At 30.8% G+C, this 23,279-nt stretch overlaps 1 protein-coding gene across 3 annotated transcripts in view; it reads right to left on the bottom strand.

The window, feature by feature from the left end:
• Positions 1-973: 973 nt before the first annotated feature.
• LOC143067415 (beta-arrestin-1-like) overlaps positions 974-23,279 on the bottom strand; it is an 87,504-nt gene continuing 65,198 nt past the window's right edge. For all 3 annotated transcript variants that reach the window (XM_076240671.1, XM_076240673.1, XM_076240672.1), the window contains exons 6-13: positions 21,271-21,338; positions 20,367-20,502; positions 19,848-19,932; positions 16,523-16,595; positions 11,228-11,374; positions 10,861-10,947; positions 7,511-7,651; positions 974-4,612 (exon numbers count right to left, since the gene is read on the bottom strand). In XM_076240671.1, coding sequence (XP_076096786.1) covers positions 4,522-4,612; positions 7,511-7,651; positions 10,861-10,947; positions 11,228-11,374; positions 16,523-16,595; positions 19,848-19,932; positions 20,367-20,502; positions 21,271-21,338 — 828 coding nt within the window. In that variant the 3' untranslated portion in view covers positions 974-4,521. The remainder of the gene's footprint in view (positions 4,613-7,510; positions 7,652-10,860; positions 10,948-11,227; positions 11,375-16,522; positions 16,596-19,847; positions 19,933-20,366; positions 20,503-21,270; positions 21,339-23,279) is intronic.

Here is a 23,279-nt window from a genome sequence, read left to right as displayed (position 1 = left end):
CAGTGTACTATGGACACACTCCTGTTATAGTTTCTTCATATACTGTGCTGTTTCACCAATGTCCTAGGTTAGGGAAGGGCATCCACAAAAATGTTTGTCCCTGCCTAATTCTGTATGTGCTTCAGTCCTAAGTAGGGATCCTGTAATTCAGTGGTTGTTGCTTGTTGCTGTATAACATTTGTTTTTCATTCATCGTTAAGTCTGGCAGTAAGTTTTCTCATTAATATTGTTTAACAGTTTTCAATTTGAGAGCTGGTATAGCTGACTATGCTATGGGTTTTGCACAATGTTGAAGGCTGTACAGTAACTTATAGTTGTTTGCTTCTAAGTCATTTGGTCTGGTTGAGAGTTTTCTCATTGGCAATTATACCACATCTTTTTATTTACTTAAGTGGCTACTACTTTAGGACTGAAATCTTTCCATCCACAGATGTATGTCTCCCCTAATATGTGGGGCAGAGTGGTCTCTGTATTCGAACTAATGTATCACTAGCCTGTCAACACTGAGGTTGTGAGTTCAAACCTCGCATGTGGCAAGGGCACTCAACTCCAATCTTGATTGACTAGGATTGTCAGTTTTCCTACTGAAGGTCAGTGGTTCTCTCCAGGGACTTTGTCATCCTACCAATGAAAATCTGACTGCAAGGAAATAGCACAATAGGGCTGAAAGTGATGTTTGTAAGCAATCAATCAAAGAAGATGAAGATAAAGATCTGTGTTGACATAGGCTGCAAATGTTGACACTAATGCTCTTAAACAAAAGAAACTAAAAAGAAGTTATAAAGCACAAAATGGTTTAGGGTTTAGAAAGTTCTGGCCAATTGTATTGGGCATAAGACTTGACAGTCTTCTCTAGAAAAAACCAACCCAGACAAATACTCAGGTCTTTTAGACAGATGAACAGAGTGGAGAGGTTACTAAACCTCCTTTTCCTGTTGGCCACTCAGGTAACAAACAGATAAAAGATTTCGACTCTATTAAGACAGATTTATTTGACATAATTATTACATGAAATGAACATGTATACAGACAACAAGCTAGAGTTTTGTTTGTCAACAAAGCACCATATAAATAAACAACTATATTAAGGTATACATCACATCTATATTATATGTACATTAGTATAAATACAGCTAACAATATTATATGATTTTATATGTATCAGATCTATCGGCATATGAACTTGGAAAATAGTTTTCCAAGTGACCATAGTAAATACAAACCACCTTTCCTCATTTATTTTAATAGATCTTTCACCTCATTTTAGATTAATTTGGATGAAAAAGGTGTAAAATTGAGGATATTTTATCTTCAAACAATATGTTATGATCAGGACTAAGCAGGAATTAAATTGCTATAGGAATACCATTAATGACCATATCAAGTAATTGCCTAAAACGAGGTATTTTCTATACAATATATATTTATATATGTGTAAAATGCATTGTGTAGTTTCTAATTCAAGCTTGAAATGCAGTGTGTAATTTTATATGCTTTTTAGTTTATTTTCAAACATACCATTGTTCAATACATTCTATCTTAATTATAATAATGTCAAATGAAATTGCAGGATTTTATATATATATCAAAATATAGTAATAAAATGTATCAAAATTAAATGTTACTGAAATTATGCATAACATGCAAAATAAAGCTTTATTTACTCCTCACAAGGAGATGATTCATAGAACTTTTGTTGGTCCTGATACACTCAAAATTTATGTAGTGTTTCAAGAATAATAGAAAAGTCGTTTCATCTTGTCTTAAGTCCTTCCTACACTACACTTGAATCTAACAGTTAAAGTTTACAGAGAGACTTTTACACTCATCAAATATTAAACTTCTCAAACTATTTTCAATGACTTCTGAGCAGCTAGTTTCTGCTGAGGGCCACAAATGTTGGAATTTTTAAAGACAATGTGGGCATCATTTTGAAAAAGAAATATTGTTTTGGCAAGCAATCAATACATTCTTATATATAATAGAAAACTAACTATTGAAGTTGAAATCACATTTACTATATTTCAACAAATTGCTCTACATACTGATACATCTGCAAATTGCTATTATGTGATTTGCTTTTAGATACATTTTGTGTTTCCATCTTAAAAATAAATACATTTCATATTCAGCTGCCAATAATCTTTGCTTACAGAAATTAATGACAAACACATCTACGTAAAGACAGGTCGGCTAATACAAACTGCCAGATATAACAGATACATATCAACAAGATAAAATACTGTGGATTCAATATTGTTCTTGGGGTACCAGTTTTTATGGATTTCGTTGGTACCTCGAAATTATTCATTCAACAAATGACACATTATATATATACCTATATGCAGACATCAGCAAAACCACGAAATTAAATATCCATGAATATGCAAGTTTTCCTTAATCCACAAAAATTGGTACCCACGAAATAAACAGAATCCACAGTAGTTTTCATTTTGTTTTTGTCACACAATATGTAAAGCAACAGTTATCAACCGAGGAATAACTGTCTAACATCATAGCAATAATTAAGTCAATTAGACCCCATCTCAATGAACCTTTACATAGACAGAGAGTTTCATAATAGGTGGTATAACTAAAGAGGTATATTCACTTAGAGGTAACAGCAAATTATATATAGGCTTATCAAAACATGCTTTCTTAACACTGATCTAAAATATGCATGCATTCTATTATCAGAGTCTATGGCAATCAGAGAAAAGCCTACTTTGTACTCTACATGAAGACGATTACATACCTTATCATTACAGAGGTATTTCTGTGGTCAAATAAATACTGGGACTAACACACTTACACAAGACTGACTAGATAAGCCATTAACAAGATGTTATCAAGATTAGGAGATATACAATGTATTGCACAACTAATAAATCTTTTGTCGACATAGTGTGTGGAAATTAATTCAATCAAGTAAATTTGCTCACTTTTTGTTATAAAAAATAATTCTTTAGAAATTTCAATAAAAAAAATTAATCTTCAGCAATTTAAACTTAATAACTAGATTTCTGGAATAAAATCATTTAAAATATTATGAAAAGTACAGACTGTTCTCAAATAGACTTATTTTAAGGAACAATTATGAATATTTGAATAACATAAAGTAACTATAAAAACACAATTCAACATGATTGCCAATAATATGATCTACATTTTAAAAATGACAAATATATCTCATTTTCATTCCAAGAAATTTCTCAGTCACTCATGATAAATGTTTGCCAATACAATACAACATTAATATAACATGTGGTTTATGGTACAAATTGACATTACTATGAAGCATAGTCTACACTTACATTGATACAAAACTGCTTTTATACAAAAATCGATAAACCCTTTTTAATATAGGCATATTTCAATATCTAAAAAGAGTCACTTATCAAGTAATTTGTGAAAAGAGCTGACTGCCATCAAATGAATGCTGAGCAAAGCAATGCAAAAAATTGTGCATGTTTATGCATTATCATTTCAAAGACTGAAATCTATTAGATGTATTCTCCTGTAATATTAAGGAGTATAATAGCCTTACTTGCCCTTTGTGAAAACTACCCTTAATTTTTTTTTATACTGATTAAAATCTTGTGCGATACAGGATTTAGAAAACCAACTTATTTTTATTGATACTTTATTTCTTGTTAAGCCCATTCCCCAAAAATTCTATGCCAAATCATATTAGCATATCCAAAGTGAATCAACTTAAATTCAATGGTGCACTAAATTGTAAGCCTGGAATCTTTTATGATTTTTTTCCCCAAAATCTAAGCATTTTTTTGAAAAGCTTCAATGGATTTTAGACTAGGATTTTCTATTTATGGAATTCATAAGATTTAGAAGTTTTTCCAGACCTATAGTACTATAAATACATTTTATGTAAGGATAATAATTATCATCGATGATGATATAGACTGATATTTTTCGTAAATGAGCTTTTTTCATCGAAATTATTTATCAACAATTTTATCAAATATCAGCTTTACTAATGATAGACTTTTTCCTGATAATAAAATCAATTCAATTTGCACTTAGTTATGCCATAAATTTTCTACCAATATTGTGTCCAATTTTTGAACAACAATTTTATTAGCTTAAAATAACTGGTGAAAAAAAGTATTAAAAATGACCCCATCATCAATTAAGGACTAATTTTATGTGTTGTGATTCTTAATTATGAACCCATCGTATATTCCCTGTACCAGATACTACAACTTCAACTGCCATCACAGTGATATTTCTCCTGTGTTTTTAAATTTTTCAACATCCTTAGTTAGGTTCAAATGCTGAAATTTTAAAATCAATCTATCCTATCTGAGATTGAGAAACATTGTATCTTAAACAGTAATCAATATCAATAATTTATAATTAATAATACATAATTAACAGGCAATCTAAAATAATAGCCAAGTTTGATATTTTTCCCTGTAGAAATTTTATATTACGGTTGATGAACAAGCATGGATTTAATAGTGGTACACCAGTACTAGAGATTTATTCCTAGGAGATTCACTATGCTTCCGTGTCATCTCCTTCATGTCCTTTCAGTCGTAACCTTGCAAAGTCTTCAAAGATGAAATCGTCATTCTGATCTAACTCACCACTGAAAAATAAAACAATTCTATTAAAATCACTGTTGAAAAACTGTTGAAAAAACTACAACACATTTCTGTATGGGTGTCACTAGTGGAGGCTGTGGAGCAGGAATTGCTTTTCCTTCTAGCATGGAAATCAAACAATGTTTTTGATGGGGGTCTATGTAACTCAATATTTAGTTTTCTATTCAGTGTTTTATTGTTGTTTTGCATTTTTGTAGGTTTTTTGGGAAGTCATGCTTTCTTCGGTTTTTTTTCTATTATGATTTTTGTCTGTCCCTTAGTATTTTCTCTCACTTATTTTCAAAAGCGCTAGAAGCTCTCACTTTGATAGTTTTGAACAAACAGAATTTAGATATGCCTCAAGAAACTATATTTCTGTCCTAACTAAAGGAAATAAAATAAGGACTTGTTTGAATAACCTTCCACACATTATTGAGTTCAGATTAGTTGTGAAAAAACTACCAAGGGTAGGGTGATCACAGATACCCCTTCCAACAACAACTGAGAGATCAGGATTTATTAAAAGTAGTCTAAAACATTCCATTAAAGTTTTAATCAAATTCAAAAAGGGGTTCTCCAATTATTATCTGGAAACCACAAAGTTCAACAACAAAGTACAATAATAGGGAATCAATGTCAAATAATGGTCTTCTATTTATCTTCTGGAATTAAAAAACATGTTTAAATTTTTCCCACAATCAAGTATCTTAACTCTGTAATGATAAAAGTGAAAAAATAACCACTATTTTTATTTAGAAACATATAGAGTAGATCATCATAGCATACACATTGTTATCATAGTATATATAAATGATGTTCATGGTGCAAACATTTAGATTGTACTAGTAATAGGAAGGAACACCAATATTGATTACTCCTGTTCATTGAGCATGCAAATAAATAATGATTGTGTGTTTGATATATGATGGTGGTCCTATACAAATTGTGATTAATACCATAAAATAGCTCCCTCCTACTGATTAGAACTTGTCATTTTCCATATCTACTGGGTTATCAGTTTGGCACTAACCTACATGTACCAAGTTAGAGAAAGTAGATATTCAGCTTTGAATGGGTGATGTCTGTTACTCAGAATGATATGGAAAATGACACATCATACTCTATGATCATCAATTTTATCTAATAATTTCTTAATATAACTTAAATGTTTTCAAAATGGTTATAAGGGCCAGAATATATGTTTCTGCAACACAATTTTGTCATTGATAATGGCTATTCAAATGAAGTTGGAGGGATAAAATAAATTTTAAAATATAAAACATGTATGAGCACGCCTTGGGTGCAGGAGTTTCTCCCTGCATTGAAGACCCATTGGTGGCCTTTGGCTGTTGTCTGCTCTTTAGATGAGTTGTTGTCTCGTTGAGATTTTTTCCCCATTTCCATTTTCAATTTTATGAATTTGTGACATTATGTAGTGTATAATTTCAGTTTGAATAAGTGATATCCCTTCAACAGAGGGCATTTAATCTTAGATACATGATTTTTTTTTATTAGTTGTTATTGGCTTTGAACTAGCTGTCAGTAACTGTCTGTACTCTCAAATCCTTACTTCCTGTCCTAAGTCAGGAGCCTGTAATTCAGTGGTTGTCATTTGTTTATGTGTTAAATATTTGTTTTTCGTTCATTTATTGTACATAAATAAGGCTGTTAGTCATTGTTGAAGGCCTAACTTGACCTATAGTTGTTAATTTTTGTGTCATTTGGTCTCTTGTGGAGAGTTGTCTCATTGGCAATCATACCACATCTTCTTTTTTATATGATATGGGGTTTTAAATTCGTGGATTTTGGTTTCTCATAAAAAAAAAAAAATGATCGATGAAAGTCAAACTACCTGTATTGATATGCTATGATAAAGTGTTCATTTAATATCCTCATAATTCTCGTACGTATGGGAAATCATAATTTCATGCTGGGGTTGCTTCTGATATGAACTGTTTTACAATTCAAGATACGTTTATAGCATTTGTTTATGTAACTGTTTTCTTTAGGTGACATGTTTATTGCCTTATTCACCACTTTAATGGTCTTTAATCTGTTAGTCACTCTATATAGAGTTAATTAATGTGATCACTACGATTTACACGTGTCAATGTTTACTTGGCAATTTCCTTCAATCCAGACAATTTGTAAACTTCGTTTCTAATGGCTTAAATTTTTCATTTTTTTTTTTGTAAAACCAAAATCCACAAATTTAAAACCCCACGAACTTGTATATGTCGCTCAAACCACGAAAATTGATATCCACGAATTAAAGTAGTTTCACAGTATGTCATAAAGTATACTTTTATAGAACTTATATGACATCACAATCTCCCAAAAGGAAGTTTAAACAAACTGACTCTTGCTTCATCTTGCAAAGTTGAATTTTAAAATGGCCTTTAATCTTAAATTCACCAGATATACCTATAATATGGGACAACAAGGTGATTATCATTATTTCGACATGCAGCATGACTTTCATAATATAGTTTTACAATTATAATATCTTTCCAGAAAATTACCACACATTTTAGTCCTCCTTTTTGCTAATGCATAAAAAATATTCATTACAATTGACTATATATTACTTGATCAAATACTTCTTACAATCTTTTCCATTTCCCTTTGCATTCTTATATTTATAAATTCACATATTTTATTCTCAGTGAATGAATTTTAAATCTTTGTATAAGTACATGAAAATGTTAAGAAATCAATGTAAAGCCTTAAGAAAAGAATAAGAAATATCACATACTTTTGAAGAATAAATTTTTGTACATATACTTTGATGAAAACTAAGGAAAATTTATTAGTTTCAATGGTTATAATGCTTCTATTCAAATTCATATTTGTTTTAGGTTAAATCTTGCAAAAAAAAGCCAAATAAATCTCCTGACACTTACTTAGTGTCCAGTTGTATAAGATTAGTGTCCACTGGAACATCTCCATCCTCTGTGGGGACCAAACTCACCGACCTTGAGGGAGGGGGAGACTCAAGAGGCTTTGGATGTGTCAATGTAAATGGCAGTTCTACGGATAAATCACTGAAAACATAACATCATACTTTGTGAGACATCACTGAAAACATAACATCATACTTTGTAAGACATCACTGAAAACATAACATCATACTTTGTAAGACATCACTGAAAACATAACATCATACTTTGTGAGACATCACTGAAAACATAACATCATACTTTGTGATAAATCACTGAAAACATAACATCATACTTTGTCAGACATCACTGAAAACATAACATCATACTTTGTGAGACATCACTGAAAACATAACATCATACTTTGTCAGACATCACTGAAAACATAACATCATACTTTGTCAGACATCACTGAAAACATAACATCATACTTTGTCAGACATCACTGAAAACATAACATCATACTTTGTCAGACATCACTGAAAACATAACATCATACTTTGTCAGACATCACTGAAAACATAACATCATACTTTGTGAGACATCACTGAAAACATAACATCATACTTTGTGATAAATCACTGAAAACATAACATCATACTTTGTGAGACATCACTGAAAACATAACATCATACTTTGTGATAAATCACTGAAAACATAACATCATACTTTGTCAGACATCACTGAAAACATAACATCATACTTTGTCAGACATCACTGAAAACATAACATCATACTTTGTCAGACATCACTGAAAACATAACATCATACTTTGTCAGACATCACTGAAAACATAACATCATACTTTGTCAGACATCACTGAAAACATAACATCATACTTTGTGAGACATCACTGAAAACATAACATCATACTTTGTGAGACATCACTGAAAACATAACATCATACTTTGTCAGACATCACTGAAAACATAACATCATACTTTGTGAGACATCACTGAAAACATAACATCATACTTTATGAGACATCACTGAAAACATAACATCATACTTTGTCAGACATCACTGAAAACATTACATCATACTTTATGAGACATCACTGAAAACATAACATCATACTTTGTGAGACGTCACTGAAAACATAACATCATACTTTGTCAGACATCACTGAAAACATAACATCATACTTTATGAGACGTCACTGAAAACATAACATCATACTTTGTCAGACATCACTGAAAACATAACATCATACTTTGTCAGACATCACTGAAAACATAACATCATACTTTGTCAGACATCACTGAAAACATAACATCATACTTTATGAGACATCACTGAAAACATAACATCATACTTTGTGAGACGTCACTGAAAACATAACATCATACTTTGTGAGACATCACTGAAAACATAACATCATACTTTATGAGACATCACTGAAAACATAACATCATACTTTGTCAGACATCACTGAAAACATAACATCATACTTTATGAGACATCACTGAAAACATAACATCATACTTTGTGAGACGTCACTGAAAACATAACATCATACTTTGTCAGACATCACTGAAAACATAACATCATACTTTATGAGACATCACTGAAAACATAACATCATACTTTGTGAGACGTCACTGAAAACATAACATCATACTTTGTCAGACATCACTGAAAACATAACATCATACTTTGTCAGACATCACTGAAAACATAACATCATACTTTGTCAGACATCACTGAAAACATAACATCATACTTTATGAGACGTCACTGAAAACATAACATCATACTTTGTGAGACGTCACTGAAAACATAACATCATACTTTGTCAGACATCACTGAAAACATAACATCATACTTTGTCAGACATCACTGAAAACATAACATCATACTTTATGAGACATCACTGAAAACATAACATCATACTTTGTGAGACGTCACTGAAAACATAACATCATACTTTGTCAGACATCACTGAAAACATAACATCATACTTTGTCAGACATCACTGAAAACATAACATCATACTTTGTCAGACATCACTGAAAATTAAATCATTTAGCAATAAGTATTGTACTGAAATTACACTGAACACACTTTGTAAGGAAACCAAGTATTAGAAAATCATGTAATTCATTAAACAAAATTTTGGTAGCATTTAGGTTGGTTTGATGGGGTGTATTGGTATAAGTACCATGCAAAGTAAGCTACCTTTAAAAACAATCTCATCTTCAATGATATGTACTTGGTTGTTGGAATTTGTAAGTGTTTGAAATATACTTCTTCTTCTTCTTTTGTAATTGCCTTCTGTTAGGAGCACTCGGATGAGACTGGTAAATTATGACAGTATCACTACTATAAAGTTCTTCCCATGTCAAAGTAAAACCTTGGGCAAAGGAAGATAACTCCAATTCTTAATACAATTTTAACAAGTAAGCATTGATAAATTTCTCGTTATGTTCATAAATAGGATGTATAGATTTTTGTACTCAATGCACTGTTCCTGTATGCAATTTTGTAGTAAAATGCAAATGCTGAATTCGATATTGCAATACTTCAACATTTAAAATCAGCAAAACATTCAAAGTCAATGAACCATGACTAAAGGTTACATCCTTATGCCAATATAACTACTCATCAAATATCTAAGATTAATCATAAGTGGTTCCCTTTCAACTGAAGTAATCACAAACCCAATCATGTAAATTTACAAAAGTTTCAAAGTAAATAGATCATGACTGAGGGAGAAGGGCCAAATAATCTCAATTAATATGAGTTACCAATGCCAATACAACCATCCTAAAGATTTATCAAGAGTATTTTCTTTAAACTGACCTTATCACAAACTTCAACATTTAAACTATGGGGAAGTTTCAAAGTCAATAGACCAATAGAAAAGGGAAGTGGCTAATAATCATCCTGGCAATGAGAAGTGATAATGCTTGTACTACTACATACCACATATCAGTGACTAAACATTAGTAATTCACTGTAGCTGCTGCACGAAACAGCACATCTAAGTTTCATCTTTGTTACTTCAATTTGTAAGATTGAGCATGTTAACAAGGTTTTCTTTCTTATCTTAAATCTAATTCAGGTCAACTAATCTTAGATGAATGATTGTTTTATTAGTTGTTATTGTCTTTGAACTAGCTGTCAGTAACAGTGAATACTCTCAGATCTGTACTTCTCTTTTTGTTGTTTGGATGTACAAGTACCCGGTCACGTCCACTCTGAGAGTTGTCTCTTGGCAATCATACCAATCTTTTTTATAGTTTGTTATTTTGACATATGAATCTACTTATAGTCAAAATAACATGATTCAAACAAAATTACATAATACCTACCCTGATCCAAATCCTAAGATAAGACGAACTTTAACTTTATATGACACAACAATCCCTAAGTTTTCTTTCTGACAAGTATCTGTCATTCTGAAAAAGTTTAGATATAACATGTAAAATATTGGTTCTGGCATATATTTGTTAGTTCAATACTGCAACATATAAGTTGTACTTCAGGTAGCAGTTATTTCAATTTAATCGGTCATTAACTATTGTAAACACAAACTTCATTTTTCACTTCTTATTTTCATCAATTCTAATATCTACCAGACTTTATTTGTGTTTTTTTTTATTATCTATATATTTATATACTTGCTGCTGGATTAATATTTTCCCATTTTTTTCATGTACTCTTGCTATAAAGACTTACATGGTTGAAGATCCCAGATTTGTATCTTCATGTTTTAGTTTACCATCCAAGGCTAAACCCCGTTTATCCCGATTATTGGTTAATAATGGAGTTAAGTGGTATACTTTACAAAATCCAGTTTGACTAGGTTGAATAGGAAATCCTTCTCTGTAAAAATAAAAACATGTTATTGATACAATATAAAAATGCTTGAAAAAAAATTACAATATTAAGTCAACAAGTAAATTCTAAATATTCAAAGTCTAAAAAATAATAAAGATATTCTAAAACGAAATTTTATCTCACAAACATCACTGAATATTGTAGAAAATGTATTCATAACAAAATTGTTCTTGGTAAATTTGCAGTAAGTTTTGCATTTTGAATACTATAAAGTATAATGTAGCACTATCTCAGAATTAATAGTCTTTTCTAATTGAGCCCCAAGACCTACCATTTAGCTCAAAAAGAATTCCCTGTGTAGTATTCATGTTTGTTAGCGATAGACACAAAATATCTACATTCAGAAGAGAGGGGAAGAAAAAAAAAAAAAAATAGCCAGTGAATACCTTTTTTGAATTTTACCTGCAATGAAATTCAACCCAAGTATCTTTTTTCTCTCATGTAACAATAGTCCATTTTAATCAAAAGCATAACACTCGGACAAGGAAAGTACAGACACATTATTTATAACATTTTTGGCTTGGTTATCAAGGGTAGCAAAGTATTAGCAAGCACAGCAACTTTTGTCAGCAAGCAATGGCATTGCCATCAAAACACCATACAGCACCATGTATGTAGACAAAAAGAAGGCAAAAATTCAGATATTTGTAAAAATAATGTCTTTTCAAAATGTTTATTTTATGTACTTACATGGCATTTAAGCTGTTGATTTTACTAGATTAAATGATTCAGTATCTTGTTTAACTTATGGGTAAGTATGTTTTGGGAATGAATAAAACAGATGCTTTTCAAGACAATGCCTAACTCATAATATAAATAAATGTTGACACAAATTATTAGTACATTATTAGCATGAGGAAGGGATTTCTGAAAGAGAAGGGAAAAGGATATTTGAGTAGTTTATGATTTATTATGTTCTTTATCAATGCATGCTTTGTTTTCTCAGTAGGGTGTTTCTAATTGATTCATTATACCAGTATTTTAAAAATCAAAAGTTAATCTGAAAAAAAATATCATACAGAGAAGTATGTCACACTAAATAATTTCTTTGTGAGAGCTCTTACTTTAAAAGAACAATTAACAATAGAATCATGTGACTACAATCTAACTTTGTTGCCATAATCCCCCTAGAAACCAACATTTTAATCCTATTATCAGATGTAGTACACAGCCATACTAAAAAACAAAGTTTGAAGAATTTTCCCGAGATTAATCCCGCCATCTTCCATTTCATTTGACCCTTGAGAACATAAATAGAAAACTTTGTATCTAATCACTTGATTATTTACTTTATATTTTCTTCCTTACAATGGCAATGTCTCCAAACTATTCTATGTTCAATGTGAATAAGATTTAATTGTTAACATAGTCTAAGATAAAAAAAATCTATTTTATAAGAAACTATAAATCAATATTCAATAGTGACTTTTAAAGAAACATGTATTTCTATACAGTACACACAATTCATTCAACAACCGTAACAAAAACAAGACTTGTTACAAAAAATTAATCAAATTTAACAACGTTCAAAATATTTCATACCAATGCTCAAAAGGTCTGTGAAAACTACCAATGAAAACAGATAGGATTTCCTAACTGCTGTTTACAAGTATGCATTCCAAGAAACCAATCAGAATAAAATGAAAATCTTATGGATTATTATTTCTAACAGAATAAATGATATTTCATATCCCCTGTTTGACTGTTTCAGATTTATACCCACTGTTTGGACATTCTCACAAACTCGGGTAAACTTTTCAGTATTATTTTATGTTAATGTGGTAAGAGATATCAAACGACAGAGAAAGTCATTCTGTAGCCCTACTTGCATAAGGAAAGATTAAAGTTGCATAAATCAAGTTGTTTCACCAAAGCAATTACAGAAAATAAATTTTATATTTATTTTCACATATATGAATTAAAATTATACTTTTAACACCCAATAATTTTTAAAGTAAGCAAGGGATGTCATGTTGGAAGGGAAAAATAATACAGGTTTAATCTACATGAAAGGTAATAATAAAATGATCTATTTGGTCTTTAGACTACTCTTTTGCTTTCAGTTTCTGGCAATCTTTCATTTATTGAAGATTCTTCACCAGTTGTTGACTATAAAATTTTATAAATACTCTTTTCAGTAAAAATGACATGATGCCATTGAAACGTTTAAAAACACCTAATAAACTTTCCTATGTTGACCATAAACCATAACCCCAACAAAATAAATTAGATATTTTTCAAAATGGGAGTGTTGTGTAACATTTTAACAAAAGTGGCCATCAAAGGATTTAATCTCTGTTATTCCATTATAGTATAAACTGTAACAATAGGTTCCATTTGGGCTCATTAAACATACTACTTGTACTGAAATGAGTTCATGGGTAACATGTGAAGAAAAGTGTTTTTTTTTTTCAGATTTAAGTCGTATAACTGTAGAATGACAGTAGTGAAAATCATCAAAAGGTAAAGAAATCATAACACTACTATTAAAAATTTGATAAAAAATTGAAATAATTCACAACAAACATACTTTCATGAGTGCAGGTGTCATAGCATGACTTAACTTATTCACATACATGATCATACATGCATAGTCATTGTTTTTCATTTAATTTCAATTTGCAAAACTATCATTTTCAAACTCGTTCAAGATATTGCTAATAAAACATGATACAAGTTTCATAAAAACCTGTCAAGAATTCTGCACATGAGAGTGCTAAGGATACAATTTTAAATATAATTAATGTTTCCAAGGAGCATAATTCTTTTAAAAATAATTGATTGGCACTGATTTCCAAGCTTGTCCAAGACATTGCTGATATAAACCCATGATATAAGTTTCATAAAAGCTGATAAGAACTGTACATGTGAGACCGGACGGCCAGTATTTACATTTATCTTACCTCCTATATATTTCTAGGAATATGATTGGTTAAAAGCGTCCGTGTGGAGACCATGTATATTCCGTATTAGGTTAGTAGGGAGGAGGGGATTATTTAAATACACGTTAGTAGTGGCTTACAACTATGGCACTATTTGATTATTCAAATGTAATGAAAGTTCTTTTTAATATTGTTTTATCAAAGTTGTTGATATTAAATTGTTTATGTTGACATTAGTTTTTTGGTGCAGTCCAATGAAAAGAGGTTCTTAAAATTGAATACTAGAACACTTTAATATAAAAATTAGAAGATGTAGTATGATTGCAAATGAGGCAACTCTAGTCTAAATTGAACAAATAAAGATACTTGGTAAGCTGAATTTGTTTCATAGTGTGCTAGTGACCTAATACGATAAATACTGGGTCAGTAAATTCCATATGTGGTTTGCTCTCACCCCATATGGAATTTACTGACTGCATATATATCGTATTAGGTCACTAGCACACTATGAAACAAATAACTAATAGTACCCTACAATGTCATTTTAATCTTAATCTATGACTTTCTACTTTTTTAGATGAAAAAAAAAAATGCTGTATAAAAATAAGTTTAAACGGTGGTAAGCTAACCCTGTAGTCAATATCAAATTATTAAAAACATTAGTTAGGTATTTTCTGTACATTTACTTGTGATAATGCAATGATGTATTTATCTCTTCAGTGTGTTAGGTAATAGACAAAATATAATCATATATATGTATCTGTGTAATAGCTGTGTATTTATTCCATAATAACTTTATGTAATGAGTACAATTATTTGAGGTGTAAAGTAAGGCATGATGCAATATGCCACAGTTATGTATTGCATGTAAAGTTAGGCGTTTCAAAGGATGAACTTATATCAAACAGAGTAAAAATGAGAATAAGAGAATTTTTTTATCAAGAATTTAATTACCTATGCAATTACTTACAAAATATCATGTATTCATGAGGGATCGGAAATGACAGAATTTTGTTTGGTGTCATGGCTAATAGTTTATTTTCACTAGCAAGCATTGTTTCTTTTTTATCACAGCAAACTGTATTAAACTGTAACCAAAAGCCAACATTTCAAAATAGCGCTTTCGAGTAATTCTTCATTCAGATCTACACATATCAGCTGAAAGTCCTCCACTTATTAGAAACTCTCAGCATTGGTTATCAAAAACGTTTATTGACATTTTAATTTAAAATTGTATTATCAAGGAGATAAAACTATTAATTGAGGATAAAAATAAACAACAAATATTACCCCATATCACTACCTTTTTGCTGATCTAATTAATACAAGTGAAAAGACAAAAATATATATATATATATATAATATGTATACTGGTTATATGTAGCTCTAAATTACTGTGCTGCAATGAAAATGTTTACCTTTTTGATATACTATAAGAAGACAAATGAAATTCATTCTTTAAATTAGAAAACAAATATTTTTATATATTCTCGTGAATACAAAACTTAATACAAATAATAAAAGGCAAATCATGCAATCAGACAAATAATATTTTAAAGAGATAGCAGTTATATTAACGCAATTCAAACAAGGTTTGTATAAATGAAAAAGAGATTATAAGAAAATGCATTTGGATTCCTAAGCACCCAATAGATATCTGAAACCCACAAACTGAACCATTTGTGTAATATAATTAAAACGAGTGACATGCTATAACCCCTGAATTTTGTGTATTTTCTGCTTTTATGGGCATAAATTTGAAAATATGTAAAATTCTATCATGAAATATCAACTGATTTTCACATTTTTTTAAAAATGTTTTAAAATCTTATCCTTTTCAGAATATAACTATGGAAAAATTGAAGCAACATGGATGAAGTTTCATTTTCATTTTGTTTACATTTGATTATAACAAGATTTACATTTCAAATGACTTTGTCAATTTGAACTTAAAATAACCCCTTATTGTATGTACAGTCCCATGGACAAGGGTGACTTTAAGTCCCTAATGTATTTTTCAATGCTATAGTTTAAAAAAGAAAGAGCTACCCAGTATTGAAAATTATCATTTCAGAATGTAGTGGTTTAGTCCATGACAATAACATAAACGTGTAAGTTTTGAAAGCAGAATCGGAACTTGAAAACATAATTTTATAAAAAAAAAGAAGTTATTCCAATATCTGCTAGCACAGAGTTTTGTAAAAGTGTACAGTCACCTTTCCTGTTTTGTGCCAATATAGGTTACACTTACTCGCTTTCCAGTTCTGCCACCGTACACTTGTATTGAGCAGTTGAAAATAAACATATGTCTGCAAACTGTCGAACTGTAGTGCAAAAGATAAACCATGCATTATAAAACAACATATATAAACTTGTGCAAATATTTATATCGTGTTATGTAATATTATATATACTTCGTAAACACATCTTATTAGAATCCTAAAATTAGTGGGTAGTGTAAATATTGGCAGTCATATCAGCATAATTGAGAGAAATTTCAAACAATTGATGCCAACTTATTATTGATGGTCTGCCATTCTTCATTCCAAAGAAAACTAATCAGTAATAATTAAGAGTTGAAAATGACAACTTTGGTGCCTCACTTTTGGACATTCTCAGTAGTCACACAAAAACTGTAAAGCAATGCCATGTAGTTATTCTTCTTCTGATATTTTCCATATATAAAACACTGAAGTTTTTCATGCTTGTTATATAATTCATTCTATATCTGTATGAGGGTAAGGTAAAACTTGTCTGATTATAATATAAGTTGTGTGCATGATGGTTTAGGATTAGGAATTCAGGCACAATTAATACCATTAACTTACGATTCTGATGAAAATTTTGTTGTCTCAAAATCATAAAATGAGACTTGAAACAGACATATCTCGGTATGCTGACAAACTAACAAAATACATATATTTTAGTAATTTTATACATAAGTTCAGGAATACAGAAAAGCTTTTTGCTTTTGAACTGCCAAAGATCAACTATAACACAAATGTCATTAATGCGGGGTTCACACATTGCCGATTATTGCTCCCGTTTGAGATCAGACAGGGATAAGACACAAAAAGTGAAAAAGTCAGATTACTATCCTCAATTATCTGGAATGTCCTATCATTGTCTGAAAGCAGTCATTTCAATTCGTAACCGATTCCTACAGGTCGGGAATGGTCCGGATAGTGTGGCAAAGCACTGCAACAGTTAGGTATGTCTCGTAACATTCAGGGGAACTCAGCCCATTTTGTCGAGTCGTGACTATGTCGTGACGAATTCTGATGTATACGATCAAAATCCTAACAATGTTCAGTGTTTTCTGGACAGTGTCCCATGGAAAGGGAATGATCTGGAGAAATTTTTCATTGCTGTTTTTCTGCTGATTGAGTCCAGATTGCATCCAGATCTTGTTGATTGCGAAACAGTCTTTGCCGAAACCATTCCGGAACAGTCCCGTTTTTAATATGAAATTCGTCAATGATACCCACATCAGAGTGCCGACAATTACAGAATATAATACGACTGAGATCCAATAAAGCTGTTTGCAATACGATAGAGCATACCATGATAGGATTATGTTCCGACAGTACATGATCATCCCGAGTATGCCAACAGTTTTCGAACAAATAACTTCCGTCAGTGTCGGTTTACTGTCTGCTCACTGTCTGATCTCTGTCGGATTACATTCAGTAGAACCGGTACGAAGTCGTGACAGACTCGGTCAAATTTTACCATGCCAAAGATACAAATCGGATTAGAAGCGGATTGAGAACGAGATTATCGGGACAAATTCGCTTGGAAACGGTTGAATATCGACGCTTCCTGAACAATATCTGATTGTTGTCGTGATTAAAAAAAAACTTTTTACAAATTTTTATTAAAGTTTGAATTTCCATCAATGATTCACAGGATCTTGATCAGACTTTTGACAAATTTTAATAGGGAAGGGTCCTGTCAAGGACGGCAGTAAAAATCTTGAATGTGTGACCCCAGCTTAAAAGAATATTTTCTCAAAATTATCATTCCCAAAATTGAAACTTGTATTCCCCTAACATGGATACTCTTTGACAAAGTTTACCTCATTATCTTCAAATAAAATAATAACTAGAATTGTCAGTACAAAGACATATAACAGAAGGTAAAGCACATATATTACCTACACAAGATATGAATACATGTCTCAACCTGACCTTTGAACTTCTAGATATGAACCAGACAAAATACCAATACATGTATTAACCTCGCCTCACGGTCATAAAACTTTCGAGCATGATTTTTGTACTCAGACACGAAAATCAACCAATCAAATTGCTGGATTTCATGTTTTGTGCATGATTTTTGTGCTCCGAGCACTGAGCAAAGTTTTATGCCTTCAAGGTCTGACCTTTGAACTTCCAGATATGACCTACACAAATTACAAATACATGTCGCAACATGGGCTTTGAATTTATAAATATGACCCAGACAAAATACCAATACATGTATCAGCTTGAGACTTAAAATTCTAGATATGACCTAGACAAAGTATCAATACATTTAACAGCATGGACCTTGAACTTCTAAATATGACCTTGATACAACATCAATACATGAATCTGCTTACCCCTATAACCTAAATATGACCTTGACAAAATATCAATACATGTATCAGCTTAGACCTGAACTTTTAGATATGACCTTGACAAAATATCAATACATTCAGCAGCTTGAACCATGAACTTCTTGATATGACCTTGACAAAATGTCAATACATGTATCAGCTTAGACCTGCACTTTTAATATGACAATTACAAAATATCAATACATGTATCAGCTGGACCTTGAACTTCTTGATATGATCTGGACAAATTATCAATACAAGTATCAGCTGGACCTTGAAATACTGATATAAATTTTGGACAAAAAATTATATAAACTGAAAACAGTTATAATACATATAACAAACATGATTTGATTTTGAATTTTGGTGTTTTAACTCCACTTTTTAACACCACATTTAGGCTATTTTGTGGCGGCCAGTTTTTATAGGTGGAGGAAGCTGGAGTGCCAGGAGAAAACCACCAACCTTTGATAGGAAAACTGACAATCCTAGTCAATCAAGATTGGAGTCGAGTGCACCTGCACGAGAGGGGTTCGAACTCACAACCTCAGTGTTGACAGGCTAGTGATTACAGTAGTAACTACTTAGACCACCAAGGCCCCCTAATAAACATGACCTTGAGTTAGGGGCATACCTAAACTTATAGTCATGAGCAATATAGTTCAGACACAAAATGACAAACATAAAAAGATGGAATTGATAAAAAAAGAGAAAAACTTTGTTAAAGGTATATGAATAGATGGAACAGATTGAACTTCCAAAGCCATCTGCAAGCCCATATATTATCTAAATTATTTTTGTTTCACAGATTCAGTTGTATATATTGTATTTTTATCTTTGTGATGACCTATTGACTTCTTTGCAAGATGATATGATTCTACATTGTACAGTATAAAGATGTAAAATTACAGTCAAATTTTACCACTTTACTCATACAATGTAGTTAGCTATCATGTCTGTCTAAGTAATAATTTACCAGAAATTTTTATTTTCTTGACTGTCTTATTTGTGTTATTATCCACCAGAACATTAATTGCAATACTTTCACCATGGTAGTATTTCTGAAAAATAAAAAGTAATTCATTTCAAAAGCTGTTCATTTTGTGGTTTTTATTTGCAGCAGTATCTTTAAAACTTAAAACTGTTTTCAAAACTTAATTATAAAATTTTCAAAATAAACTTTCAAGAACACCAAAACAAAAAGTTTCATAAAGTTATATCAGGAAAAGAAATTCCTGTTTTGACCTCTGTTTTATATACAGTGCTATTACAAGGTCACATTATTATTTAACAGTAAAGTATTACTGACTGAACTAAGATTTTTCTATATATAGTCAATGACCAGATAGAGCAAGTATTTGTGAAAGTCAAAGCCTTTGAGCAAATGATTACGTAACTTCAAAGCTAAATTTCATTATGACCATATAAAATACCATTGAAATATTGTATTCAAATGGCAAAAAAGAAGCAATGACAATGTATATTGATACTGTACTTCTTTATCTAATGAGGCTTCCAGTTTTATATTGCCAGGGCTCATCATGAATTCTTTGGTTGCCTCAGCACTTGGTTGTGGGGCCGGTTCTTCAGGGGCATATGTAAGCTTTCTAATTGCCAACCGGACGGAATTCCTACAAAGAAATCAATCTTACTAAAACCATCTAGCAATAATGCCAAACATTTTACAAAACTTTTAAATCCCACAGTTTCATTTAGGTGTCATTTTTTAAATTTTTTTTCTAATGTTTCATGTTTTTTTCTCTTAATGAACAACACATCAAATATTATTTGTAAGATATACAATCATTCCGCAGCCAGACTCAAGAATAAAGTTTATATCTAGTTTTTGTATCTTTTATATAAAATAAGGTCTTTGGTTCTTCTCGTGGGATCTTTTTCTTCATCACAAAGAAAAACCTCCTATCAAAATATTTTGAATTCCCTACAAAAAATTACATTTCAAACCTAACACTATGCTTTAAAATATATTCGCTTGATTTACATACAACTATCTTGAATTTGGCGTCATGGCAAAGTGGTAAATATAATGGAACACTTAAAATTGTTTAATTAGTAAACATTCATTACACATGTGTACAGTAATCTAGCTATCTGCAGGGATGGTTTATCTGAATTTGACTGATGCTTTTTAACTAACATAATCAATCTATGGTAATGAAAATAATAAATATCAAGATCACATACAACCCTTGTACAGATAAATCATGACGTAATATTTAACAGAGGTAGTCAGTTCTCTTCTGAAGTTTTATTAACAGATAAAAACACAGGTATTTCAGATTCTGTTGATAAATGAATATGATAAAACTCAAGTTGATATCCCTTACACTGAAAGTGAAAAATAAAAGTTGCTTTTTAATAACATCACTTCTGTATACCTTTTATGTGGCTTTTCATCGAGGTTCTCTGCTACATAAGTTTTCAATTCATAATCTACTCCACAAGGCTAAAATATAAAATATACAAAAAATATATATATATCTCCTTTTATTTGTATCATAAACAAATTATATAAGTAAAAAAAAAAGGAATATTATTATATTAGTAAAAACAAAATTGTGTTTGCTCAATACTTTGAAGTTTTGTTTTATGACTATAATGTCATCCACTATAAATCCTTGTCTGGAATTTCAAGAGGAACTGAGTTCCCTTATCTATTTTTAATCAAGGTTCATTCTTATTTTGTATAATATAATTTTGTGTTGTATTTTGAAATATTCTACTTTTTTGTGTTTTATTAGATATTGTCCTGTTTTTCCTTTATCCTGAGAAATTGTCGTTTCAGGCTCTAGCAATCAGTAATAAGTTTTCAAGTTTGAGAATTTACATGCTGCTTGCTTTTTGAATTTGTCAATGTCTTAAGACTACCTATCTATCAATCCACTATATGGTTACGGAGGGCTATAATCAAATATATTTTATCAGAATTTACTAATACAATATGAGCAAAAGCTACTAACCATTTCGAAGCACACGAGATCACCTAAGGTCACTTAAAGAGCATGAACTTCTAATCATTCCAAAGCACACGAGATCACCTAAGGTCACTTATATAGAGCATGAACTACTAATCATTCCGAAGCACACAAGATCACCTAAGGTCACTTATAGAGCATGAACTACTAATCTTTCTGAGAGCACATGAGATCTCCTAAGGTCGCTGATAGGGCATGAACTACTAATCTTTTTAGAGCATATGAGATCTCCCTCAGGTCACTGTTGGAGCATGAACTACAAATCTTTCAGGAGCCCATGAGATCATGTAAGGTCATTGATGGGGTTTAAGTTGATCAATATCTAGTTTTCTTTGGACTTTTGTTTGTCTTTCCATCTTTTTTTCTCTTATGGCTATATTTTTATCAATACCCTTCTCAAGTTTCTTCTAACTTTTTTTTGTCTTTCCATTTTTCTTTTTCTTTTGGTCATAGTTTTCTTCTACATTTATTGTTATCAATACCCTTCTTAAGTTTCTTTGAACCTTTTTTTGTCTACGTTGAAAGCAATGACCTCATTTATACAAAAGTGATAAAAAACAAATTAGTTTTACACACACTTAGAGGAAGAAAAAAAAGATATTCGAAGCAATAAAACACGCCATCATTACAGATGATAAATCATTCAGAAGTAGTTCTACTCTTAAGCTCTTTACTTTCATTATCCAATCTGATTAGGGAAAACCCAATATTTTGTCACGATTTTCCGAATGTTTAATTCTACAATCATGCACAGAAAATCTGTATAGCATTTTTATAAGATCTGATAAAACATCCATTTGATTTCTTTGCCAAAAGGAAATTAAGATTACACAACAATTTCAAGAAAATCGTCAGATTCTTTCTAATATTCTTTAAACACTTTTCCACTGATAAATAGCAGCATTTTCAATTCTTAAGTCAACTGTTGCAAGTCAATGCACAGAACATAAATGGCCAATTGTTGCACGACAATGCACTCAAACTAGAGAAGATAAATGATCTTTTGTTGCATGATAATTCACTCAGACTGGAGAAGTTCAATGGTAATTTTTTGCAAGATAACTGGAATTGTTGATGTTAAAAATTTATTATGGTTGTTGTCTGACAATAAGAAGTTCTTGCCTTTTCAATACCATGATTAAACTCGTTTCTATCCAGTATATTAGGCAAACATTAATCTGATTAGAACAGATATCAAAATATTTATTATTCTTATAATTGAAAAATCTCAAATATTCCTGACATTGATCTCTGAATCCTGCTGAAATTATTTTCTGAAGGAATTATATATAAACAAACAGACTAAAAACAATTCTTGAAACTATGAAATGACTGTCCCATATTTTTTAGAATACACATACAACTTTATACTGACAAACTATCATAATGCAACGCCTATTCTGAAATCCTTT

The sequence above is a fragment of the Mytilus galloprovincialis genome, chromosome 3, assembly GCF_965363235.1.
Source record: "Mytilus galloprovincialis chromosome 3, xbMytGall1.hap1.1, whole genome shotgun sequence".
NCBI lineage: Eukaryota > Metazoa > Mollusca > Bivalvia > Mytilida > Mytilidae > Mytilus > Mytilus galloprovincialis.
Note: the sequence above shows the minus strand (reverse complement) of the source record. Positions and strands in the feature narration are given on the sequence as shown.